General features: G+C 46.5%; 1 protein-coding gene across 1 annotated transcript in view; it reads left to right on the top strand.

Annotated features, from left to right (window-relative positions):
• Positions 1–5,516: 5,516 nt before the first annotated feature.
• Positions 5,517–24,245, top strand: part of LOC310788322 (F-BAR and double SH3 domains protein 2-like) — a 142,894-nt gene continuing 124,165 nt past the window's right edge. The window contains exon 1 of the mRNA XM_083649893.1: positions 5,517–5,610. Within this exon, the coding sequence (XP_083506019.1) occupies positions 5,555–5,610 (56 nt within the window). The 5' untranslated portion in view covers positions 5,517–5,554. The remainder of the gene's footprint in view (positions 5,611–24,245) is intronic.

The following is a 24,245-nucleotide window of genomic DNA, read 5'->3' as shown; positions in this document are numbered from 1 at the left end:
ATAATGCAGAAAAGGTGCTTGGATCGATCAGAGCAGGCTCTGGCATTGTTTACAATACTCTCAACACTGCAGCACATCTCTGCTATAGTTTGTCATACAGTTTAAAACATGCTCAAAAATCATCAGAAACCAGTGCTCGCTCACCCTGTAACGTTACTTTGAGGAGTATGACAGCACCCAGGTAGGATGAAAGCAGACTTTACATGCAGCAATGCATCCTCAGATGTAAATAACTGAACCCAAAGTCTGTTTACAAAATTAAGGACAAATGGCTTTTTAATAATCTCACAATAAAATGTTGATGTCAGGTGAGGAGTCATATTTTGCAAGAGAAGCAGATATGATTATATTTTGGCAAAAGCTGCCTGCCTGCCTGCCTGATGTTTATTTAGCATTTTTTTTTATTCTTTATTTTTCTCAGTATTAATTTCTATAATCCATTGACAATGTTTAATAATGTTAAATATTCTTTCATTTGTTTAAGAAAGCAGCCTTCTGTACTGTTACGTTTGCATAGTCATATCGGTGCAAAATCTGTGCACAATCCACATAGAAAAAGGTCTGTTTTCACTCCAGCTCAAAAATTCACTATATCGGCTGCCATATCGGTTATCAGTGATTTTCCCCCTCTCTAAAATCGGTAATCGGTATCACAAAAATCCTTAGCGGTTGGTCTCTACTGTTAACTATACAGCACCAGAAAGAGGGTTTGGCTATGGTGTGTAGCAAGTTGCTCCTTCAACATTTGAGGGTAGTAACCACTGAGGTGTGTTGCTACATATCCCTGTATTTTTAAAAGCTTTCCTGACCTGTACCATAATTTGAAATGAAATAGTTGACGGGAAGTGACACATGAAACACAGCCACGAATACAGACAGAAATGGGAATATTACATTGCGTAAAATAAATCCGAACGCCCTCAATAAATATTATATTCCCAAGGCTGACAAGTAGATAAACTTGCTCACTACTATCCTTAATTGCAGCGGTTGTGATACACCTTCCACCACCCTGACATTTGATTAATCAACAACTAGTGTAACTGAGTTTAAGATTAAACCCAGTCTTTATTGTCACAAACACCATTGTGGCATGCACACACACACGTGCACGGCAGCCAGTACACACGCATGCTTTGGAGGCGCTGTGAAATTTGTCCTCCTCGTTTGACCCATCCTGGCTCATCCTTCCTCCCCAGGCTGGCCAGGAGCGGTGGGCAGCTGCAGTGAAGCATCAGGGGACCAACTTCTTCCAACCGCCGCTGGCCAAACCATGATCTTCTTGCATGTTTCTATGTGGAGGGAAAGCTCAGATGAGCACGGGGAGAACACATGCAAACTCCACACAGAAAGGCCCTTTTCACCAGATAGCCCAGCTGGCCACTAGTAGGCATCGAAGGCATGGGGAAACATACGCGTCGCAGGGGCCACTCAGACTCCGTTAACTGAGCGACTTGTTTAATGGGCCGGTCTATTCTTGCTGATTGTGGGCAGGGCCAGAGGCTCTGCTCGCATCTATCTATGTGGCAGTTTGTAGCGCTGTTTTGAACAGGCACATATTTTTTGTATTGCCTTTCATAAATTGACAGGAAATACAAATAACAAAATGGTTTCAGAGCTTAGCCTATAAGCCTCAATGATGGATCCAACCGGGCCGTCTCCAAACGTCATTTTTGACATGTTTTTTCCTGTAGTGTTGCAAACTGAGAAGCTTTGAATGGCTGGAATCAACTTCTCGTCTATTTTGCACTTGCCAGGCGGAACTTCTGTTCATGAATCTAAATCACAGGGTAGAGAAATAAGGAAGTGCAGAAGACTGATTGGCGTTGTGGCGATGATGACTGCAGAAGTTCAGCCTCTATAGGAAATGATGGACTTCTGGTGACTTGTTGATCATGTCGCTCACAGTGTGAATGAATGTCCAGTGTCAATCACCCATTTCAGATGATTCCACTGGTCACATTAAATTGTTGACTATTGATTTGAAACAGTGTAGGAAATTAAAAAAATATTTTGGGGGCAACTTTTGACCCCACTGTCTGTCTGGGGCATTTGCGAAATAGTGCGCGAGATGCCTAGGCCCAGCCGCTGCACGGCCTTGCCTGTAGCTCACCTGCTCTTATGACATCACTGATGACCACTGCGTGTCGTGGACTCGCCTGCTCTATGACATCGTAATTAGGGCAATCACCTAATTGAAATCCGGCTCCGTCAGGTCACCCGCACAGCCCAGGGGCGGAAGTCATCATCATCTCTGTCTGGTTCCTTCCGATTCTACCTACTTATTAATACTCCTATCACTTATATAGCCTCACACTGATGACATCATCACTGATGACATCACTGAACTATAGCCTCAGCCTTAGGGCAATTAAATCTGCCCTAATTAAAAAATCTGGCTCCGTCAGGTGCCTCCTTGACAACATCATCTGTGTGTGTGTGTGTGTTGTGTGTGCCCCCTATGACATCACTGATCAGTCTTGTCACAATGCAGTGTTTCCCCTAGAAAGTTTTCAGGCCTGGAGGGATTTCGAAACGTACCCCGTCCCCGACCGAAACGGTGGGGGCCCTCGCTGGCGACGCTAAACTTTTAGCTAACCTGTTCACATTAGGTTTGGCACTATGGATGATGGCATCGACCATCGTCGATGGGCCGACCCCCATCGACCTCTGACCCTTCTACAGCCGACCATCGTGATTATCTGTTCGAATTTAAATTTGGCAGATTTAATAATAAAAAAGGCTAACTCCACTCAACCGCGACACACAGGGGACGCACGGGCGGCATTAAACAAGCGGAAAAGCGTACCTTATCCCCAGTTCAGAGAAGCGGTAAAGCGGAGAGGGAGAGAAGATGAGCAGAAGTCGGTTGTGTTGTGAAAATGTTAAGAAAGAAGAAACTTCATGTTCTTTCCTGTTTTCAACCCAATGTGAGTAATGTTACAAGTCTTCAACTGTGAATTCAACTCGCGTGTTTCCAGGAACTCTCTCCATTACATACTACGTAGGCTGCCTGCTGCTGTGTTTCTATCTCTCCTTAACGTAACCTAATGTTAGGTTAAAAACTGAGCCTACACAAATCTAACGTTAGCCGCCAGTAATTCTGCCCCTTTTCTGTGAGCTAGTTAAATTAAACACACACACGTTGTTGGTCACGATCTGTAACGTTAACGTTATTATTTTGCACCTTTCAATATTGCTGGTAGTGATAGCCTACTGTTTGAATCGCCTGGCTCTGTGCTGTAGTAGTAGCCTATCCAAGCCCGCTGGTCTCTCATGACATGTAGAGCTCAGCTGTCCTGTTGTAAACGTGAACGTACATTGCAGTGGCGCAGCCAAACGGCACCGCATGGACTTCATAAATCATTAATTAACCCCACCCCCCGTCAACGACGATGCCATCATCCATCGCGATGTGTCACTGTGGAACCATCGCGATGGTTATTTAGGTGACATTGCACAACCCTAGTTCACATCTATGTTCGCAATGGCATCCCAAGTATCATCATACTATTATGGGATGCGATGCGAACAGTTGTATTATGGTATGTGCGTTTCCCAGGCAACGACACACGTTGACATGTTTTGGAACAGCGCTGCACGCTGGCACAATGCTCCTAAAAGCAAAATGCTTATTGTTTTGAATGATTTGGCATCTTCTATTACTGTCAACACCAGTATTGTTGTATTATATTCAAATTTTTTATTTTTTATTTTTTTGCATTTTTTTTTCTGGGCCCGCCAGGCCTCTAGAATAGGGGGAAACACTGCAATGCCTCCTTGTGTGTGTGACTTCACTGATCAGTCTTGTCACAATACTATTACTATGACATCACTTTTGACATCATCACTGATGACACCGTCACTGATGACATCATTAGCCTAATTAGAAAATCCGGCAGTTCACCCGCACGGGTGTCCTTTACACACCCTGAAGGTTTCAGCCCGATCGCATGTAAAACGGCATAGCTGTGGCCAAACACAGAACAAACAAACAGACTAAGTCCACATACGCAATTGTGTATATACTAGGGATCTACTGGCGTTCGATTCCTAGGCTCGCCCGCTACACAGCCTCACCCACCTGGCCCTGCAGCTCGGCCTTGCCCTGGCTGCTCCTTGATGGCATGGCGATGCTGGATCACGTGGCCTGGAGCTCGCAACATTCAGCTGTCCATGGCTGAAGACGGGGGGGTCTGAAGGCAGACTCCCACTTCTTTTTTGTGACATCACTGAACACTGATGATGTCACAGTGGGATTTATGACATCACTGATGATGTCACAGTGGGATTTATGACAACACAGTGGGACAATCACAGTGGGACAGAGAAACAGACAGAGCCCCAGGCCAGCTCCCATTTATATACTGATGATATATATTAGGGCTGTTGATGCACCCTACTTGGAAAACACAGATTCACAGCATTCACAGATTCACAGCACGATATGGGGTGATACAGGGTTGGACATGGTTGTTTGTCCGTTGCACTCTTAGGGGAGAGCAGAGCAAGGAACTAACCATTCTACACTGAAACGGATATTGGTGTGAGGGGTATATATACCATGCTCATAACGTGTGTATCACTTAGGGTGTCGAGCCATAGTCTATTTTTTATTTGTCTTTATTGAATGTTCCAAAACTGCATGTTTAACTAAGAATAGGCTAATGATTATTTCCACCCACCATTTATTTAATGTGGTTACTTTCTTGTCGAAGGTTTGGAAGGAACAATGCATGCTGGGAGAAATATGCAAATGTGTTTGTCCAATGCGGTCCAATGGCATTGCTCTCTGTCAGAACTTGCTTGGATGTCCTGATGTTGGTTTAGTAGCAAAAGTAAACACAAGTTAATAGCAGCATTCACTATAGACTATAGTGAATGCTTCCACAAAATCGTGAACAATGAAGAAAACCAGAAGGAATACAGTTCCACTTTGACCAAATAAACCAAAATTGGTGTTCTGCGACAGTTATATCATCCTGAAAACCCAAATATTTGAAACTAGTAATTAATAAACAAATCATGATCTGATTTATGGAGATAGCAGATTGTTCAAGTGCTCATGTAAACAGGCGGTCATGCTTTATCGGACAAATCCTGTTTCTCGGATTAGGAGAAATCAGATAAACACACCTATTTGCTGAATCATCCGTTTTATTCAATGCATGGCCCAATCTCAATGTCCACACTCATGGACTTTGAGGCACATTACTTACTTACATACTTACTAAAGTGCATGTAAACGCGTCAATCAGATTATTGCCATTACCTGACTATTCCGTTACCAGATTATTGTAAACGCATGTAAACGCACTTGAGAAACATTTTTGTCAAATTGTCTGTTCCCTCCATGGCTTTCCTAGTAAATCCTCTCAATCTCTGGGTATTTACTATTTTCTGAACAAAATGTTTCAGACTCACTGTGTAAAGTGTTAAAATCTTCATAGCTTGTTTGTAACTTTCACATTCATCATCTGACGTGGTGCTTTTCCCCCCTCCCTAAAACCAGGTCCGGGTTACCCAGGAGCTGAAACACACTCATGCAGAGCAGATGAGCCGATTACACATCAAACAGCAGACAGAATGTGACCTCCTGGAGGACCTGAGGTGAGAAGCTACAGGTCAAGTTGTGGAGAGCGAAGGTTGCTATTAGGGCTCGGCAATAATTCAATATGATCATTTATCATCTTTCGGTGGGATAATGGATTATATTGTGTTGTGATGATATGGTGATTTTGGGGATATCGAGACACACAATTCTGCTGTGTCTGAACTGATGAGAACAAGCACATTTTATTTAGAAACACAAAATGAAGTAGGCTAATGGATATCTGTGTTTTCCCTACCATTGTACAGGACATTGTCAATGACGCCCCCGCCAGGCCAGAAAAGAAATAGCAAAAAAAATTAAAAAAAGTTTTTTTTCTGCTCTCCCCAATATTTCAATAAACCTTTATGGCATATTATTACAATACAACAATACTGGTGTTGACAGTGTTGACAGTAATAGAAGATGCCAAATAATTCAAAGCAATAAGCATTTTGCTTTTAGGAGCATTATGCCAGCGTGCAGCACTGTTCCAAAACGTGTCAACGTGTGTCGTTGCCTGGGAAACGCACATCCCATAATAGAAGCAAATTGACCGCCTACTTCCTGCTTCAGCACTGTACCAGAGATTTTCATCCGCCATTTATTTTCCCATACACATTTCATAAAATGTGTATAAAAATAGTTTTACTGGTTCAAACCAAACGGTACAGATATATTTAGAAACAGGAGAGATCACATAACATTTCACTGGGACCAAAACGTTAAAAAAAATGCGGGGTTTAAAGAAAATATTTTTTCAATGTTGTTACTTTAAGTTTTGGTCCGAGTGAAATGTTCTATGGTCTCTCCCGATTATAGCGTTAGCTGAACCGTTTGGTTTGACTAAGTACAACTATTTTATAAGCATTTTACGAAATGTCTATGGGAAAATAAATGGCGGATGAAAATCTCTGGTACAGTGCTGAAGCAGGAAGTGACTTTTCACTTTGCCTCTCTATACAACTGTTTGCATCGCATCCCATAATAGTATGATGATACTTGGGATGCCATTGCGAACATAGATGTGAACAGGTTAGCTAAAAGTTTAGCGTCGCCAGCGAGGGCCCCCACCGTTGCGGTCGGGGTACGTTTCGAAATCCCTCCAGGCCTGACATTTTCTCTAGGGGAAAAACTGTATATGGTAGGAATATTATGTGAAAATTTCAGTTTAGTTTGACACCACAGCAAATATTACCATTCGGTTTAATATGATGAGCATTAATTTGATTATGTGATGTGATTTTTCTTACAGTATGTGAGCCACATCATCATGTATATTGATATTGAAAACAATCATGATAATCATGAATTATCATGATATTGATTTTCAACCATATCATCCAGCCCTAGTTGCTAATGTTTGAGAGATGTTGGCCTGGGTCTAAAAACAAATATCTGCCTTTATTTAGGCCGAAAACACCCTAGCAACCAGTTAATACACCCTTGCAACCGCCTAAACACGTCCTAGCTACACATTTCCGTTGGGGCTGTATTTATACTGGATGGGAGAGCGGGGTCTAAGGCAGGGGTGTTGCAAGGGGGGCGGAGCGTTGCGGCACAGCAAGCACAATTAAATTTGCTTTAGCAAATTTAGCCCGTTCTAGTTTATTGCAGAATTGATACGGCACTTGTTGTCTATGGGCTAGTGCTGCACGATTAATCTAATCGCAATCGCAATTGCGATGTCAGCACGTGCGATTACATAACCGTAAAAGGGTGCGATTATTATTATTTATTTTTTCACGTCTTATTGAGTGTGTGTGTACACAAAGCAACCCTTACCTGAGACAAACATGTGAAGTGAAGACGCTATCCGATGGCCAACATCCTCTTCTTTTAAATACAAATAGTGGCCTCTTCCACTTTTCTGTCTTTGAAAAACCGAAAATGTAGGTGCAATACCATTCCGGAAGTGTGGGGGGCATTAGTGAGTATACAGTGAGTAAACAGTGAGTCGTTGTTCCGGGTTGCTCCAGATGAATGATTTTCGGTTTTTCAAAGACAGAAAAGTGGATTTTTTTGCAACAATTTGGAAGAGGCAACTATATGTATTTAAAAGAAGAGGATGTTGGGCATCAGATAGCGTCTTCACTTCACGTGTTTGGCTCAGGTAAGGGTTGCTTTTTATACCTAGATGTGAGAGCGGCACGATTGTTTACCGTAGATTGTTTGATGGGAAATGCGTTGACGTTCGCCGGGCGCTAATGCTCAGTATGAGCGAGAAGCGCCCGGCTAGCGGGGTAAACTGGGCATCAACACTAGCGGGAGACTTCTCCCATGCACTCCCGCAAATAAGTAATGTTATGCGCAGCAAGGTTCACAAACATAAGATCTTACTGAGAGGGAGAGAGGGAACATCCATGATCGCTAACAGCTAGCTATGCTAATAACTAGCTAGCCGTTCAGAAACGCATGTAAACAGCTGTGTGATTAGTGAGAAAGTCAGTAAAGTAAGGAGAGAGCTGCAGGTGCTTATGCAGAAATAGTGCACGTTTAAGTGCACAGTGGGTAATGATGCGCTGTGATGAAGAATATATGACATCTTTAATTTGTCCCTTAATGCGTGTAAAGTCCCTGCTTGTTTTAAATCAGCTATAATTGTTCCTGTACCAAAGAAAACAAATGTTAGCTGTTTAAACGATTACAGACCTGTGGCTTTGACTTCTGTAATTATGAAGGTATTTGAAAAGCTAGTAGCCAAGTATCTGTCTAATGTGACACTTGATTCGTTTCAATTTGCATATAGGAAGAAGAGGTCTGTAGAGGATGCTGTATCCCTCTGTATCCATTCCATCCTGCAGCACCTTGAGGCCAATTCTACTTATGCACGCATTTTGTTTATTGATTTTAGTTCTGCTTTTAATAATATAATTCCAGCTAGGCTGTGCGACAAACTCCTTCAGATGGGCGTTAACAAGTCAACATGTGTGATTGGATATTTGACTTTCTGACCAACAGGTCACAAGTGGTCAGAGTCAATGACAGGCTATCCAAGCCACTGCCCATTAGCATGGGTGCTCCCCAGGGTTGTGTTTTGTCCTCTTTACTTTATTTATTTTATACCAACGACTGCATCTCGCTTTCCGACTTAGTCAAAATATTTAAATTTGCAGATGACACCACCGTGACAGGTCTGATCTCCTGTAATGATGAAACAGCTTACAGAGCAGAAGTCTCTTCACTTGTCGAGTGGTGTGCCCAGAACAACTTAACCCTCAACATCTCCAAAACCAAGGAGATGATTGTGGATTTCCGCAAAAATAAAGCTGAACTCCAGCCTTTAATCATAAATGATCAGGCTGTTGAGAAGGTGGAAAGTTTCAAATTCCTGGGGACCACGATCTCCTCTTCTCTTAAATGGAACGTCAATGTGAGCCTTATCGTAAAGAAAGCCCACCAACGTTTGTTCTTCCTGAGGCAACTCAGGAAATTCAAAGTCTCAAAGATAGGGATGTGTCACTTCTACCGAGCTATGATAGAGTGTGTGCTCACATTCTCTATCACAGTTTGGTTTGGTAACTGTTCAGCTGAAGACAGAGAAGAGCTGAACAGGGTCGTGAAAACGGCATCGAAGATCGTAGGTAAGGATTTGCCGAGATTATGCGATATTTATAACGAGCGCATACTGAAGCTAGGGCTGAAGATAATAAGGGACCCCTCCCATCCAGCCAATGCTCTCTTTGCCCCCCTTCCTTCGGGAAGAAGGGTACGCAGCATCAAATGCCGAACCACTCGTCTGCGTAACAGCTCGTACCCTGAAGCAGTGAGGGCCCTTAACTCCTCCTCAGTTCAGTTCACCACCCCAACTTAATTTTACTCCCTGGTCTTTTAATGCACCAGACACTTTAATGCATTGTGCACTTTTTTTGTTGCACTAGCCGCCTGTGCCTACCCTGCACTGTACACTGTATTGCATACTGTTTTGCATTTTGCAGTTGTTTTTGATTGCATGTTCCTACTTTTTATACATTGCAGCAGATGTGTAGTTGTATTGTCTGTCTCTCATGGTCTGTTACTGTGATTGTTTTGTCTGTTGAGCATGCCAAGACAAATTCCAATCAATTTTGGTTGATATGGCAATAAAACTATTGAATCTTGAATCTTGAATCTATAGCGAGATTAACAAGGTTGATGGCAGAGAAAACACTGCCGCAGCTGCCAGCAGCAGCACGGCACCTCCAGGCTTCTAGCCATGGACTATATAGATAGCCTTCATGGTCCCTCGATAAAGTCTGCAGATGCACGTTACCTCCCCTCTCTCTCAAGAAGCGTCACGTGAGTGCGGCATCTGTCGCTACAAAATAAACGGGGTGTATCATTGTATTACTGGACAGACATGTAACTAACTTTGCAGTCTGAGCCATCTTCTATGTGCTGTAACACAGTACAGTTTCTATTTTTCTGGTGTTTCTTTTTTACATGTTTGGGACAGGCAAATGTCTCAAAATGTGTTCTTTTAAAGATAATTTTATTTCAAATTGTTTTATTTATTTTGTTTTAATATATTTTAAATTTTAATATATTTCATGTATTTTTGTCTGTGATACGTGAAACCGTGCTATTTTTGTCCAAGGTTATCATACCGTCAAAAACTCATGCCGGCACATCCCTAGATACCATTTGTTTATTATATCACAATCGCAAATCGCAATATTGTCCACCATAATCGCTAATCGCACCTTTCCCCCAAATCGTGCAGCACTACTATGGGCCCTAGCCTGAACGAATAGTAATGATACATTTTAATTGAATTTTGCACAAGTATTCATGGATTCTTCCTCCTCCTCCTTAATAGAGAGTTGTAGTGCCCCATGGTCTGAATGCTGTTTCAGAGGCTTCTTTAGGTTTTTAACTTTCAAAAGCACATATCGGGTGAACCCAGCTCTGAGCACGGAGCAAAAACACACAGCCCTAACTATCCCTATGTTTAAAATGTGTCTGCACCTAAAGGTAGAAAAGGCAGAGCCAGAGGCTGTGGTTGGGTTTTCAACCATAGTGTTGGGTTGAGTTGACAGCCTATTGGCTCCCCACTTTCTGTCTGTGGTTGGTGGCACTGCAGAGCTCTGAACCTTCAAACAGCTGGAAGTAAAGGTCAATGGAGAAACATCCAGATGTTCTGGCTGCCCTGGGTTTGTTGGCTGTGTGAGGCTCAGTGTCACGACAGGAAGACACAAACGCAGTGAAACCCGAGTCACAGAGAATTTGCACGGGGCTACTCCATGATCCTGGAGGAGGAATGGCTCAGCAAAAATACAAAGGCAAAACCGGTTGTTGGTTAAAGCTCTGGGACAGTTTGGGGAAAATGACAGGAAGCGAGAGGCGGGGGGAGGGGCTTGGAAATGCAGAGTGCGAAAAGTCGAGAGGGGGAGGGGCTTGGAAATGCAGTGGGAAAAGTCGGGGAGGGGGAGGCCTTGGAAATGCAGTGAGAAAAGTCGGGGGGAGGCCTTGGAAATGCAGTGAGAAAAGTCAGGGGGAGGCCTTGGAAATGCAGTGAGAAAAGTCGGGGGAGGGGGAGGCCTTGGAAATGCAGTGAGAAAAGTCGGGGGGGAGGGATGAGGCCTTGGAAATGCAGTGAGAAAAGTCGGGAGGGGGGAGGCCTTGGAAATGCAGTGAGAAAAGTCGGGGGGGGGGCCTTGGAAATGCAGTGAGAAAAGTTGGGAGGGGGGAGGCCTTGGAAATGCAGTGAGAAAAGTCGGGGGGGGAGGCCTTGGAAATGCAGTGAGAAAAGTTGGGAGGGGGGAGGCCTTGGAAATGCAGTGAGAAAAGTCGGGCGGGGCAGGCCTTTGAAATGCAGTGAGAAAAGTCGGGGGAGGGGGAGGCCTTGGAAATGCAGTGAGAAAAGTCGGGGGAGGGGGAGGCCTTGGAAATGCAGTGAGAAAAGTTGGGGGGGGGGCTTGGAAATGCAGTGAGAAATGTCGGGGGGGGGGCTTGGAAATGCAGTGAGAAAAGTCAGGGGGGGTGGGTGGCTTGGAAATGCAGTGAGATAGGTCGGGGGGGGCGTGGCTTGGAAATGCAGTGAGAAAGGTCGGGGGCGGGTGGCTTGGAAATGCAGTGAGAAAGGTCGGGGGCGGGTGGCTTGGAAATGCAGTGAGAAAGGTCGGGGGGGGTGGCTTGGAAATACAGTGAGAAAGGTCGGGGGGGTGGGTTGCTTGGAAATGCAGTGAGAAAGGTCGGGGGGGTGGGTGGCTTGGAAATGCAGTGAGAAAGGTCGGGGGGTGGGTGGCTTGGAAATGCAGTGAGAAAGGTCGGGGGGGTGGCTTGGAAATGAAGTGAGAAAAGTCGGGGGGGGGGGGGGTGGCTTGGAAATGCAGTGAGAAAGGTCGGGGGGGGGGGGTGGCTTGGAAATGCAGTGAGAAAAGTCGGGGGGGTGGGTGGCTTGGAAATGCAGTGAGAAAGGTCGAGGGGGTGGCTTGGAAATGCAGTGAGAAAAGCAAGGGAGCAGGCTAAGGCAAGAGAAGGAAGCTCCCAGGAGGTATTCCAGATCTCTGAAGTGGGGGTGAAGTGAATGCTGGAGCATCATGGCAGACTAGTCCTGACATGTTGGAATTAGTTGAGGATCATCATGCTGTGTATGGAGGTGTGTCCCAGCACAGCAGGCACTGTCTTTTCTTACTTTATTTCATCTGTGAATGAATTGAACTTGCCGTGTCATGAACTTCCCACACAGGGTGAGCGGTCAGTTCAGATATTTTGTGTTGCTGAGTTAACAGGACTCATTATCTTTCATTTTTGATTTGACCATTGTGAGACAGGGTTCTGCCAAGGTGCTTGAAGTGCTTGGATTTTGAAAAAAAAAATCAAGTCCTGGAATACCTTGAAAATAGCCCCTTTTTTAGATAAGGTGCTTAAAAGTCCTTGAATGTAACATCAGAATCAGAATCAGAAAGACTTTAATGATCCCCGGGGGGAAATTGGGACAAGTTACAGTTGCTCGCACTCAGGCATGAAATATCCACATAACACAACATGGCATAACACAGTATCACACAGTATCTCCCTAAACGTAAACCAGTCAATACAATAAAATGCAATAGAAATAAAGTAGAATGTACATGAACATGGACCACATAACGCTGTCTGTCAGTGCCGTCACGTCTTATATTTTGACCAAAGTTGGTATTAAAAAGACAAAAGGTGCTTACTGAGGTATGAGCATCTGTTCAAAGTCAAAGCAATCTTTAGACAAATATTTCCCCGTCCCATTCACAATATTGATAGTAGAATTAACTTGTTAAAGACAAAATGTAATATCATGCAAATTTGATGCCCCTGTTGGGCCAAATTTATATTTGAAAATCAATTACCGTAAATTCCGGACTATAAGCTGCGGCTTTTTTCCCGTTTTTTGGCCTTTTTTGGCCCCTGCGGCTTATATAACGGTGCGGCTTATCTATGGATTTTTTCAAAAAAAAAAAAAAAATTCTCTCTTTTTTAGCACTCTTTCTAACTATAAATCCACTTCTGTTTTAATTTCCTCTCTTGCCCTCTTTTAACAACATAACATAACATAACACAACACAGGTAAGCAGAAAGAAAAAGACGAAGCAATCACCGCCATGAATGAGGAAATGACTCACCTGCTGGAGGCTGGAGATACACCGGCTTGGGCTAAACTTTTACTCCGTGAAACACTATCGATTAAGTCCGACATCGCTCAGAGGTTTGAGCAGCTTGAAAACAAGTTTGAAAACGTGCAGAAGTCCATCCACTCACTCACTAAAGAAAATAAGGCAACCGTGAACAGAGTTTCTAATGCGGAAAAGCGCATCAGCGCACTGGAGGACAAAAACAACACAGTGAGTCCGAAAGTGGATAAAATGCAAAAACAAATCGAAACCCTGCACACGCAGGTTGATGACTTAATCAGCAGGAGTAAAAGAAATAACATTCGCCTGATCAATGTAAAAGAGGGAGCTGAGATTGGTGACTTCGACGCTTTCCTTGGCAAAATCCTGTGTTACATCCTGGACCTGAAGGAAGGCGAGAAACCACCAGAGGTGGACAGGGCACACCGGGCGCCTCGGCCACGTCCAGACCCCAGCCTGCCACCGAGGGCCATCTTCATCTGCCTACTCCGCTGGCCCGACCGTCAACTCATCCTCCAGGCTGCGGGGAAGAAGCCCCTCACCTGGGAGGGTACGCGCTTTTTCGTCCGGCAGGACCTCTCCGCGTTGGTGCAACAGAAACGCGCAACATACAACAGCATCATCGAAAAGGTTAAAGTCAATGGATATCGCTTTGGCGTACTGTACCCAGCGAGACTCGTCATAACCATTGATGGACAGCGGCGGAACAAGAGCTCAAAGTGAAACTGCCGAATATCTTTTGAGTTGGACTGGTCAATAGTACTGTGAGTAACTAAAATAAAAAAATAAAAAACGGAATTCTCTCTTCTTTAGCACTCTTTCTAACTATAAATCCACTTCTGTTTTAATTTCCTCTCTTGTCCTCTTTTCACCACACCGCGGACACTGTGTGCACTGTAAAAAAATTGTTTTACATTGTTTACATACATTGTTTTGTTGAAATGTTAATAAATGGGAGCATTACATATGGTAATTAAACATTAAAACACAAAAAAAAAAAAATACCATTAAAACACCCGCGGCTTATAGTCCGGTGCGGCTTATATAAGAAAAAAATTGTCAACTTTGAAGGTGCGGCTTATACACCGGTGCGCCTTATAGTCCGGAATTTACGGTATTTGATTTGCATGAAGTCCTTGAAAATAAAACAAGGCTAGGTGGAAACCTAGCATATGGCCGGTGTGGTAAAGCGTGCACATATCATGTTTCTCATAGGATGATTGCGGAATTGGATGTTATCTGGAGGGGAAAATGTAGCCTAAAAAAAGGAAGTTTAACATTACTTGGCTTGTGTTAAATGAACCTACCGTCAATTATAAACGTCATGCAGCTCTTTATTTTCTGTGGAGCAGTGCTGTAGTGGTCACTGGTCAAAAACGTGGATAAAATAATTTCTGAGGCAGTTTTCTCACATCATGCTGTTATCTAAAGAAAAGGTGGATAAATAAACTTCAGTCGCCCATATAGGCTACGAGACTATAGCTGCTTTCACACATGTTTGGAATTCAGGAGTTATCTAGAGGCCATACGGATGGCTGTCAGGTGTGAATGTCTGCATGCGGCTCATGCGCGCTCCCGCGGAGCCTCGTCCTAGCCGGAGGGAAGTGTACCCCCAGCCGTAGTCGCAGAAGCGTATTGTCCCCCCCCCCCCCCCTCCAGAGCTCCGTGAGCTCGTGAGTGCATGAGGACAGAGACGATCGTGACAGATTATTATTATATAAATAGTTGATGTGAATGAGCGAGCAAAAAACACATGCCATTTGGTTTTCAAATGAAGCTCAAAACTGCTCCGTGTGCGACAGCCAACATGTTGCGGATTGCTGGATTGAAAGGCTCATGGCTCTGATCTGATTTCATGTCTGCTTCGCACAGCACACACATTTAATAAGCATTTTTGGACGCGAGGGTCGTCCCGCTTCCCAGTATTGGACATCGCTAGGTAGGGTATCTGGATCTGGTTGCGTTCATGTCTTTGATTTAACGTTTACACAGCGTTCGCGCAAATTCCAAGTAGCGTCAAGTCAGGCAGTATAAAACGAAAACTTCCGGGTATAACCTTTGCAATAATGGCAATTAAATAAAGTAAATGCACGTGTAATGTTTTTTTGTGTGTGTTTCGAAAGATACAGAACGGAGATAAACTGGAAGAATATCTGCTCCCTTCGAAAAGTCAATTTTAACCCGTAGTGAGTCGACATTCTGATTTTTTGTTACTAAGTAATACAACATTTATTTTATTTTGAAGGTAAAAACGTCTAGCTTCCTGTATTCTGTATAATTCTAGTAGGTTTGAGGCATTTTAGGACTGAACATAGCAAAGACCTGTTTTGTTTGTACTGCTTGCGACTCGAGGAAATCGATGCATCTGGGCGTGAGTTGTAGGGTTGTTTAATTAATTACTTACTAACGTTATGCGCAAACGATTATATGCCGTGAACGTTAGGCAGTTATCGCCCATTATGTATTTTTAGTTTTCACAACTGTGTGGTCATGCCCAAATTCCCCCACCCCCGCCGCCCACCCCCTCTCTACTTTACAAACTCTGCGGAGGTGCTACTCATGTGTGAATGCAACATGCCTCATGTGTGAAAGGGTACACTTCACCTATCATCCGGGGCAGGCTCAGTGGGGGGCAACCCTGACCTGATCCGGAGTTCATGTGTGAAAGTGGCTTATGAGGCTAGAACAACTGAAACTGAATCATATATCCCTAATCTAATTTTATTCTTATCAGCATCATAATCATTGTTGTGGCTACGCTTCAAGCACAAGGAGCAGACAGAAAGTAAATGCTGGAAGTACGCCGGTCCGGCCGCAATATTCAATTAAGCAGATTGAAAACAACGTTAGCTCAGCAGCTGTGGGACGCCAGCGCTGCCTTGGCACACAAGTGCACAACTTTCTCTAAAGCTCACAACTTTCTCTATAGACGGTTTTACTTCGTTTCGAACTCAAGCTCTCACTAGTGCCTACAACGCTGCTACGCAGCCCTATGGAAGACTGTTATTTTGCTCCAATATTACGTTTCATTAAAACCGACCACCCACCCGTAGGTGGCGTGGTACCCCCTGGGGCTGACACGGATCCACGTGACTACGTCACGTCCTGTCAGCCCAGGGATAATCACTTTCCGTTTCTTCCACCCGCTGAAGAAGACGTGTTTTAGAAAGCTCCGCGGTTAACTATGAGTTAGCTCTCTTACATAGCTTTAGATACTAGGCTCGTTCCGTCTGATTTGCCCACCTCAAGAGGTTCGCGTGGACGGGATAAAGCGGGCTTCGGGACCCGATCCTGTACCCTTCACCAGCGGCGTCGGAACAAGTCATCTAAAAGCTAAGAGTATCTTCCTTAGTTAACTGTTTATTGCTACCGCCGTGTAGTTCTGCTGCTACCGCCGTGTAGTGGTTATTGCTGCCGTGCAAATAGCTTGTACCACGTAGCACAGGAACAGAGAGGCTAATTAGCCCAGTTGTTACAGATAGCTAGCTCCCGTGCGGGTAGCTTCGTGTGCTAGGTACTTTAGGCGCTGGCTTTAGAGCGCGCGCGTTAGATAGTTAGCTAGTTTGCTCAGTGCAGCTAGCTTGGACTACCTTGTAGCACTCCAGCTATCTGGCTGCGTCCCCAGACAGGGTAACGCACCCGGTTATTGTGGCAGATAGCTAACGTGCACACGTGCAGTTAGTGTCTGTGTGCTAAGTACTTCGCGCCTGCTACCTCTGTGTAGTGCGCGCGTTAAGCGAGAGTAGTAGCTAGAAGCCATGCTCTTCAGTTAGCTAGATAGCTAGCTTGCTCCCGTGCAGCCAGTATCTAGCGTTGTGTAGCACTCCAGCTATCTTACCGTTGCAGGCTTAGCTTGCACGGTAACCCCGTTATTCCTGTTAGCAGAGAGAGGGGGGAACAGCTAGGTGCTGTATTAGCTGTGAGGCTACGCTGGCCGGTTACGACCGGCACAATTAATTTAATGTGTGCATGCCTAAGGGCAGGAGCACGCCGCACAGGCGTTGCTGGGACCTACATAAATGTAGTGTAGCTTTTACTGGCATCGGCCCCGAAGGGGGCACTCTGAGATATTAGCTGGGCGATTACGCTAGCTAGGTGAGCTCGCCCCGCACGTTGTGTGGGCCGCTTCTCTCAGTACTTACGCCATCTTAGCCAGCTTGCTTGTCTGCTAAGTGCTAAGTGTTGCTTGCCTCGTGCAAATAGCATCTACTACATTGTAACTCCCTCTGAGGAGTTTCTTCTGAGATTGACTAGCTTCGCGGGCCGCTGGCCTCTGCTTGCGGTCACGCTTGCCTCCCCGTGTTACTCAGGGTAGAGGCTCGCTGCACCGGCTTGTGCGCAGGCTTGTGTTAGCGCACGCTTGTCTCTCAGTGCTTATGCTAGCTTAGCTAGTGGCTTCCACGCCTGTTCTCTCGGGTTAACAGGTTGTGGGTATTGGTGCCTCCCCTTCGGGATGGGCTATTGCCGCTTACGTTACCATTGCACGCGCACGTTCGCTAGCCTCCGGGTTGCTTACTGTCTAGCCTGTGCTTCTTGCTAGCCTGCTAGCTTGCTTAAGCAGTACTCCCGCTAATAGGGTGCGCCCTGCGGGAGCTTGCTATTAGTGATTAGCTTCCTGCTTCCTCTTGCTACTGAGCAGGGAAAGTCAGGGAGGCTACTTTGGCCGAGTATGAATCGGCACGTTAAGTGAGTGTTCTGCCTTGGGCACGAGCACGCTGCACAGGCGCCTTGAACCCTCGGTCTGGTCCGCAGCTAAGCTCTTGAGAGCGGACCAAGGTCCGCTCTCAAAGGAGTGTGAAAGCTAGCTTGCCTTGCATACGTGCAGATAGCAATATTTAGTACTGTTTAGCACAGAACGATAGTATTTTGCAGATAGCTGGCGTGCACCCGTGCAGTTAGTATCTGTGTGCTAAGTACATTGGGCGCGAGCTACCTCCGCTACAATAGACGTACTGCTCCTTGCTGGTCGAGAGCTCGCCTGGGGGCCGCACTGTCGGACAAGTCCACGTGCGGCCGGTCTCGAGAAAGAACGTTACCTCCGCAGTCCCCCCAGCCTGCGAAAGGCGCACGGCGGGGGGGGGGGGGGGGGGGGTTACTTCGATACAACAGCGCGTCAGTAGGTGGAGCTTGTGTAAGAAGTTCTCCCCCAGCATGCACAGCTTCTACGGAACTGTCCATGCGGCGGGGGGGCATAGCCTCTCACGTCCCGCCCCCCCATCAGGGCACCGGATCAAAAGGTCCCGGTGCCCAGCAATATGCTCATGACGGGTTCCACTCCTTTGGCCACAAGAGACCATCTTGTCCAACAGGCTCGATACCTGGGAGCATCTATGTTCCCCGTCCCCATTACGGCGCACCCTCCAGAGGGGATATGCTCTACAGTTTGCCAGGCCCACACCCACGTACGACGGGACCACCCGATCTGACCGTGGAGGGGGAGGCCATGGACATACTCCACAAGGAGGTTATTCGTTCCTCGCCAAAGGGGCGATTCGCTCGGTTCCCAAAGCAGATGTGCGCGTTTTCTACCACAGGTACTTTATCGTGCCCAAGAAGGACGGCTCCATGCGTCCAAAATTGGACCTTCGGCGTCTCAACAAGACGCTGAGGAAGTCCCGTTCGGAATGCTCTCTTCCCCGCCTGTTCAACGAGTTGAGTCAGGGGGATTTCTTACTTCCGGGGATCTGGAAGGTGCGTTCTTCCATGTCCACATGGTCAGGAGACACAGGAAATACCTGAGGTTCTCCTTCCTGGGGAAGGCTTACGAGTTCTGTGTCTTGCCATTCGGCATGTCTTTGAGCCCGCGAACCCTCACGGTGTGCGTGGAGACAGCCTTGGCTCCCCTCCGCGCGAGGGGGATCCGCGTCTTCCTATATCTCGACGACGTTCTCTTAGCGGCCGACTCGAGGGTCCGTGCCACGGAATATACCAAGGTGGTGACCGATCACCGGCAAACCTTAGGGTTTTTGGTGAACTGGCAGAAGAGTTGCCTCGTCCCAGCGCAGGCGGCGACCTTCCTGGGGCTCGAGCTAGACTTCCTGCGAGCCTTTCGCCAGAGTGACAGGCTCGCACGGTTCGGACAGCAAGCCAAGGACGTTAGGTCTGTGCCCTCGGTGTCAGTGCATCAGTGCACAGTGATGTTGGGCCTGATGGCCTCAGCACTGCATGTGCTCCCGCTAGGGAGGCTACTCGTGGTCCAAATATGGTTCTCAGGCTTCGCCTGGACTCAGCCGGGGACCGTCATCACAGGGTTCCTCTGACAGGTCAGGCCTGGCAGGCGCTGGCTATATGGGCGGACCCCCGTTACCTCTCGAGAGGTACTCGGTGGGGCCCTGTCCTGCTCAGGATGGTGATTCGCACAGACGCCTCCCTCTGGGGAGGGGGTGCGATTTGCGGGCATTTTTCGGCGAACGGCCGGTGGGAGGCTCAGGAGCTTCGCCACATAAACGTGCTAGAGCTGAAGGCGATTCGCCGGGCTCTGCTTCAGGACAAGCCCACCATCAATGGCGCCGTGGGCCCATTGTTGGTTGGGAGCTCTCTTGGGGACCGCACTGCCGGACAAGTCTGCGTGCGGCCAGACTCGAAATGAGAACAGTCCCCCCGGCCTGCGGAGGTAACACTTCCAGCGGCTCACACATGGGCACCATGTGCTGATTCGCTCGGACAATAGGGCAGCGATCGCCCACCTGAACAAACAGGGCGGTGTGCGGTCGGGGGCGCTGAACCATTGCGGGGATTCACCTGTGGGTGTATCCCCGTCTCCTTTCAGTGTCAGCGGTCTATCTGCCGGGACGGCGGAGTTACGACCGGCCTGCTGTCTCGAGGCAATCCCCGTTATACGGAGTGGTGCCTCCACCCTCGGGTGATGGAACAGGTTTGGGCCAGGTTTGGTCGCGCCTGCGTCGATCTCTCGCATCGCGGCGCGACACACTGCCCACTGTGGTTCTCGATCCAGGAGGACAGCCCCCGTTAGGTCATGACGCGCTAAAAACGCACGCGTGGCCGAGGGAGGGGCTCTATGCGTTTCCCCCGACCCCCCTGATCCGTCAGGTGTTGGACAGGGTGAGGGAACAGCGCCTCCGGCTCGTTTTAGTCTGTTTTGGCCCAGGCAGACATGGTTTGCGGACCTGGTCTCCCTGGCGCAAGATCCGCCCTGGGCGTTGCCGGTACGGGCCGATCTCCTATCCCAGGCGGAGGGGGAGGTGTTCCACCCCTCCCCAGGCAGGTGGAAGCTAGCGGTCTGGCTCCTGAACCGGACCAGTTGCTAGCCCAGGGCTTGCCTGATAATGTGGGATGCACTATGCAGCAAGTAAGGGCGTGGATCCAGTGAACTGCAGTGTGCGACCAGTTCTCTGTTTCCTTCAGAGCCTGCTTGACGCGGGTCAGTCCCCGCAGTCACTTAAGGTGTACGTAGCCGCGATTTCTGCTTGCCATATGGGAATTGAAGGGAGCCCCGTGGGGGCGTACCCTTTGGTCTTGCGCTTCATGAAGGGGGCGCGTAAACTGCGGCCGCCGTCGCGGTGCGTTTTTTTCCCAAATCGGACCTGGTTACGGTGCTGGACGGGCTAACGGGTCATCCGTTTGAGCCCTTGGACTCCGCCGATTTAAGGGTTCTGTCTTTAAAGACCGCGCTGCTGCTGGCCTTGTCGTCAGGAAAGAGAGTTGGTGACCTGATTGCCCTCTCGGTGCAGCAGGCCTGTGTGGTTTTGGGAATGATGGGCGCAGGGTTACGTTGCGACCTAACCCGGCTTACCAACCTAAGAATATTAATGTCAGCTTTAGGTCTATGGTCATAGACTTATCAGCATTCTGTCCCCCGCCGTTCAGTTCGGGTGAGGAGTGACGCTTGCACATGCTGTGCCCAGTAAGGGCGCTCTCGGCCTATGTGGCCAGGACGCGTTCATTGCGCACTCCAAACCAGTTGTTGGTCTGCTTTGGCAGAAGGCCCAGGGTGGCCTCCTTTCCAAGGATCGCTTATCACACTGGATAGTGGAGGCGATCGCTTTGGCATACTCTGCCGTGGGTAAGATACCTCCGGAGGGTATTAAGGCGCATTCTACGCAGGGTGTTGCGACATCCTCTGCGTTGTTGCGCGGTGTTCAGGGGAGGACATGTGTGCCACGGCCTCATGGTCCTCTCATCACACTTTTGTTTGGTACTACAGTCTCGACGTGTCCGGTTCGCAATTCGCGCACGCGGTGCTGTCGGTGGCAAGAAGGTAGTATCGTTGCCACTCTAATATGTCAGACGGTCAGGCATGAACGTTGCCATATGGCCGTGGTTCACCGGTGCCTTTCGGGTCGCCCTTTGGGTGCTCCCGGCAGCAAGGTCGGTTGAATTGAGGCACTAGTGAGAGCTTGAGTTCGAAACGAAGTAAAACGTTAGGGTTGTGCTACAACCCGCGTTTTACGAGTGAGAACGAGAGCTCTCACTACCCAGCCTTGCTGTGTCGATGCGTCACGGGGTGCGTCGGATCTCAGCGGGCTGGAAGAAATTAGAGTGATTATCCCTGGGCTGACAGGACGTGATGTAGTCACGTGGATCCGTGTCAGCCCCAGGGGGTGCCACGCCACCTACGGGTGGGTGGTCGGTTTTAATGAAAAGTAATTTTGGAGCAAAATAACAGTCTTCCATAGGGCTGCGTAGCAGCGTTGTAGGCACTAGTGAGAGCTCTCGTTCTCACTCGTAAAACCCGGGTTGTAGCACAACCCTAACGTTTTCACCTGTGTGTTGCGCAATAGTTACAACCCCTCAGCACTTCCGTTTGTTATACTCGAATTATAAACCGGAAACCGGAGTACGTTATAAATTTAGTCACGTTATAAACAACTAACCAACGCTGGGGGTCCGTATGGAAACAGTGTTACTCGAAATGGTTAAAAGTTAAATCAATTTGGTCATTCAGTGGCATTTTACTGCCATGTAAAGTAACTAACGTTAGCATTAGACACAGTAGCCGACTACCCATAATGCATTATGTTATCCCAGCAAAAATAAATAGCCGTTATTTTGATAAATTGAGCACACAAGGGTAATCTAAATGGTTACTTTGACCGTCTACATTTTTTTCTAAACTTATAAAAGTGACATATGTAAGGGTTAATGCACGACGAGGTGTACATTATCACTTTTTAAGGGACGACGCGAGAGGCGTGAACCGTCCGAGGCGAAGCCGAGGATGGTTGCCTCCGTGAAGTGAAATGCAGAGAGAAATGCAGAGAGAGTTGTCTCTCTCTCTCTCTCTCTCTCTCTGTCAAAGGCTCGCCCCCGAGGGGAATCTCCTCTTTCTCGCCGAGAAGAGCCTGGTGACGCGAGGTTAGAAATCTCCGAAACGAAAATCTAAATTGTAAATAAGAGTTATTTTTGATAAACTGAGCACACAGGGGTGATTTAAATACTTACTTTGACCGACTCAGTTTTTTTCTCAACTTCCAAAATTGTCATATTAACCCTTAACGGGGGTATAGAGCTCAAACAGCTCTCTTGATACCATTGTTGAAACTATGGCGCATTGATATGAATGGTGAACAGACCCTTTGGCTGAACGACTTTACCAACTGTACATTATCACTTTTTAATGGACACCCTGCAGCCAATCAGAATCACCCAGACCCAGACCATGGTATAATAACCCTTAACAGCTGTAGAGCAGAATGGCTCTGCTGTAAAACCCTCATAGACGGTTTTCACAGAATAGTCACTCCTCCACCGTATGTCTTTTTGAAAGCAGAGTACAGCGCTGTACAGCGGTGACCAGTGGGACGCCCAAACAGGATGGGCACGCAGGTCGGGCACGCAAATTGTCTGGACGAGTGGAGATGACAGGCCGCCGTGGCGCATGCGCACACATTGGCCAAAAAAATTAGCTTGAAAAAATGCTTGAAAGTCCTTGCCTTTCGTTTTATAATGTCTGTAATGAACCCTGGTGATAGCAATTAAAGGAAGTCAGCTGTTGGCGATGTACTTGTCTGACATTCCTGGGTGCAATTAGTTGTATTTTCTTATACAACTCATTTCTTAACTGTCCAAGCATAGATGATGTGATTCACCTTGATATTTCCATCGCAGCTACAACAGTGTTTGTTTACACGCAGGGGTGTCAAACTCAATGTGACCGCGGGCCACATCAGTATTATGGTTGCTCTCAAAGGGCCGGTTGTAACACGCTATAAATGTATCTAGCCTACTTGTTATCATATTACATAATTGCCTCTGATTCGATTATTATTGGTTTTTAGTAATTACTTTTTTTTTCTTTTTTTTCTTTTTTAACACGTTCACTGCCGTTGACGAGATATCTCGTCTTTAAAAAAAAAAACGTTGACTGCTGTTGACGAGATATCTCGTCTTAAATTTTTTTTTTTTTTTTGACGGTGGGACGTGGATCTAACCCTTTTACATCTCCTATTAAAATATTGGAGGTATTGAATGTGTATAATCTATTTTACCGACCCACTAAGTGGCGACAGTGCTCTCCAGACGAGAGAAAGCCAAGAAAAAACAGCCGCTTGAGGAAGCCATTCTCATGAAAATGGATTGGCGAAAACGCTTTCGCTTTCGCGCTCGGAGCTGGCGGTGGGGGATTGCAAATTTGCATAATAGATTATAGGGCTGTCAATCTCCCTCTATAATCAAATTCGAATTTCAGTGCTTTATACATTTTAATATTCGAATTATATTCGAATATTTTAATTAATTTTTAATTGAATTAAAAAAAATTTTTTTTTTTTTTTTTGGTCTGAGTGAATTGTTGTCTTCTCTTATGTTATGTTCTGATTCTAAATATAGCTGAATCTTTGGGTTTGACCAAGTAAAACTTTTTCTAAGCATTTTACCAAATGTAGATGGAAAAGTGAATGGTGGATGAATATTCAAAATAATATTAGGCTTATCACAAATAGTCCAGCAATGATGTTTATTTAAGAAAACATGTTCCTTGTACATTCATTGCATTAGAAAATAGGTCAGATAACCAGAGCTTAGTTAATATTCATCAGTGATGTATTGGTGCTGTCTGAAATGCTAAAATAAAATAATTGATAATAAAAAAAGACACAGCCTTTGTT

This window comes from Poromitra crassiceps (genome assembly GCF_964638095.1).
Source record: "Poromitra crassiceps genome assembly, chromosome: 1".
Taxonomy (NCBI): Eukaryota; Metazoa; Chordata; class Actinopteri; order Beryciformes; family Melamphaidae; genus Poromitra; species Poromitra crassiceps.
Note: the sequence above shows the minus strand (reverse complement) of the source record. Positions and strands in the feature narration are given on the sequence as shown.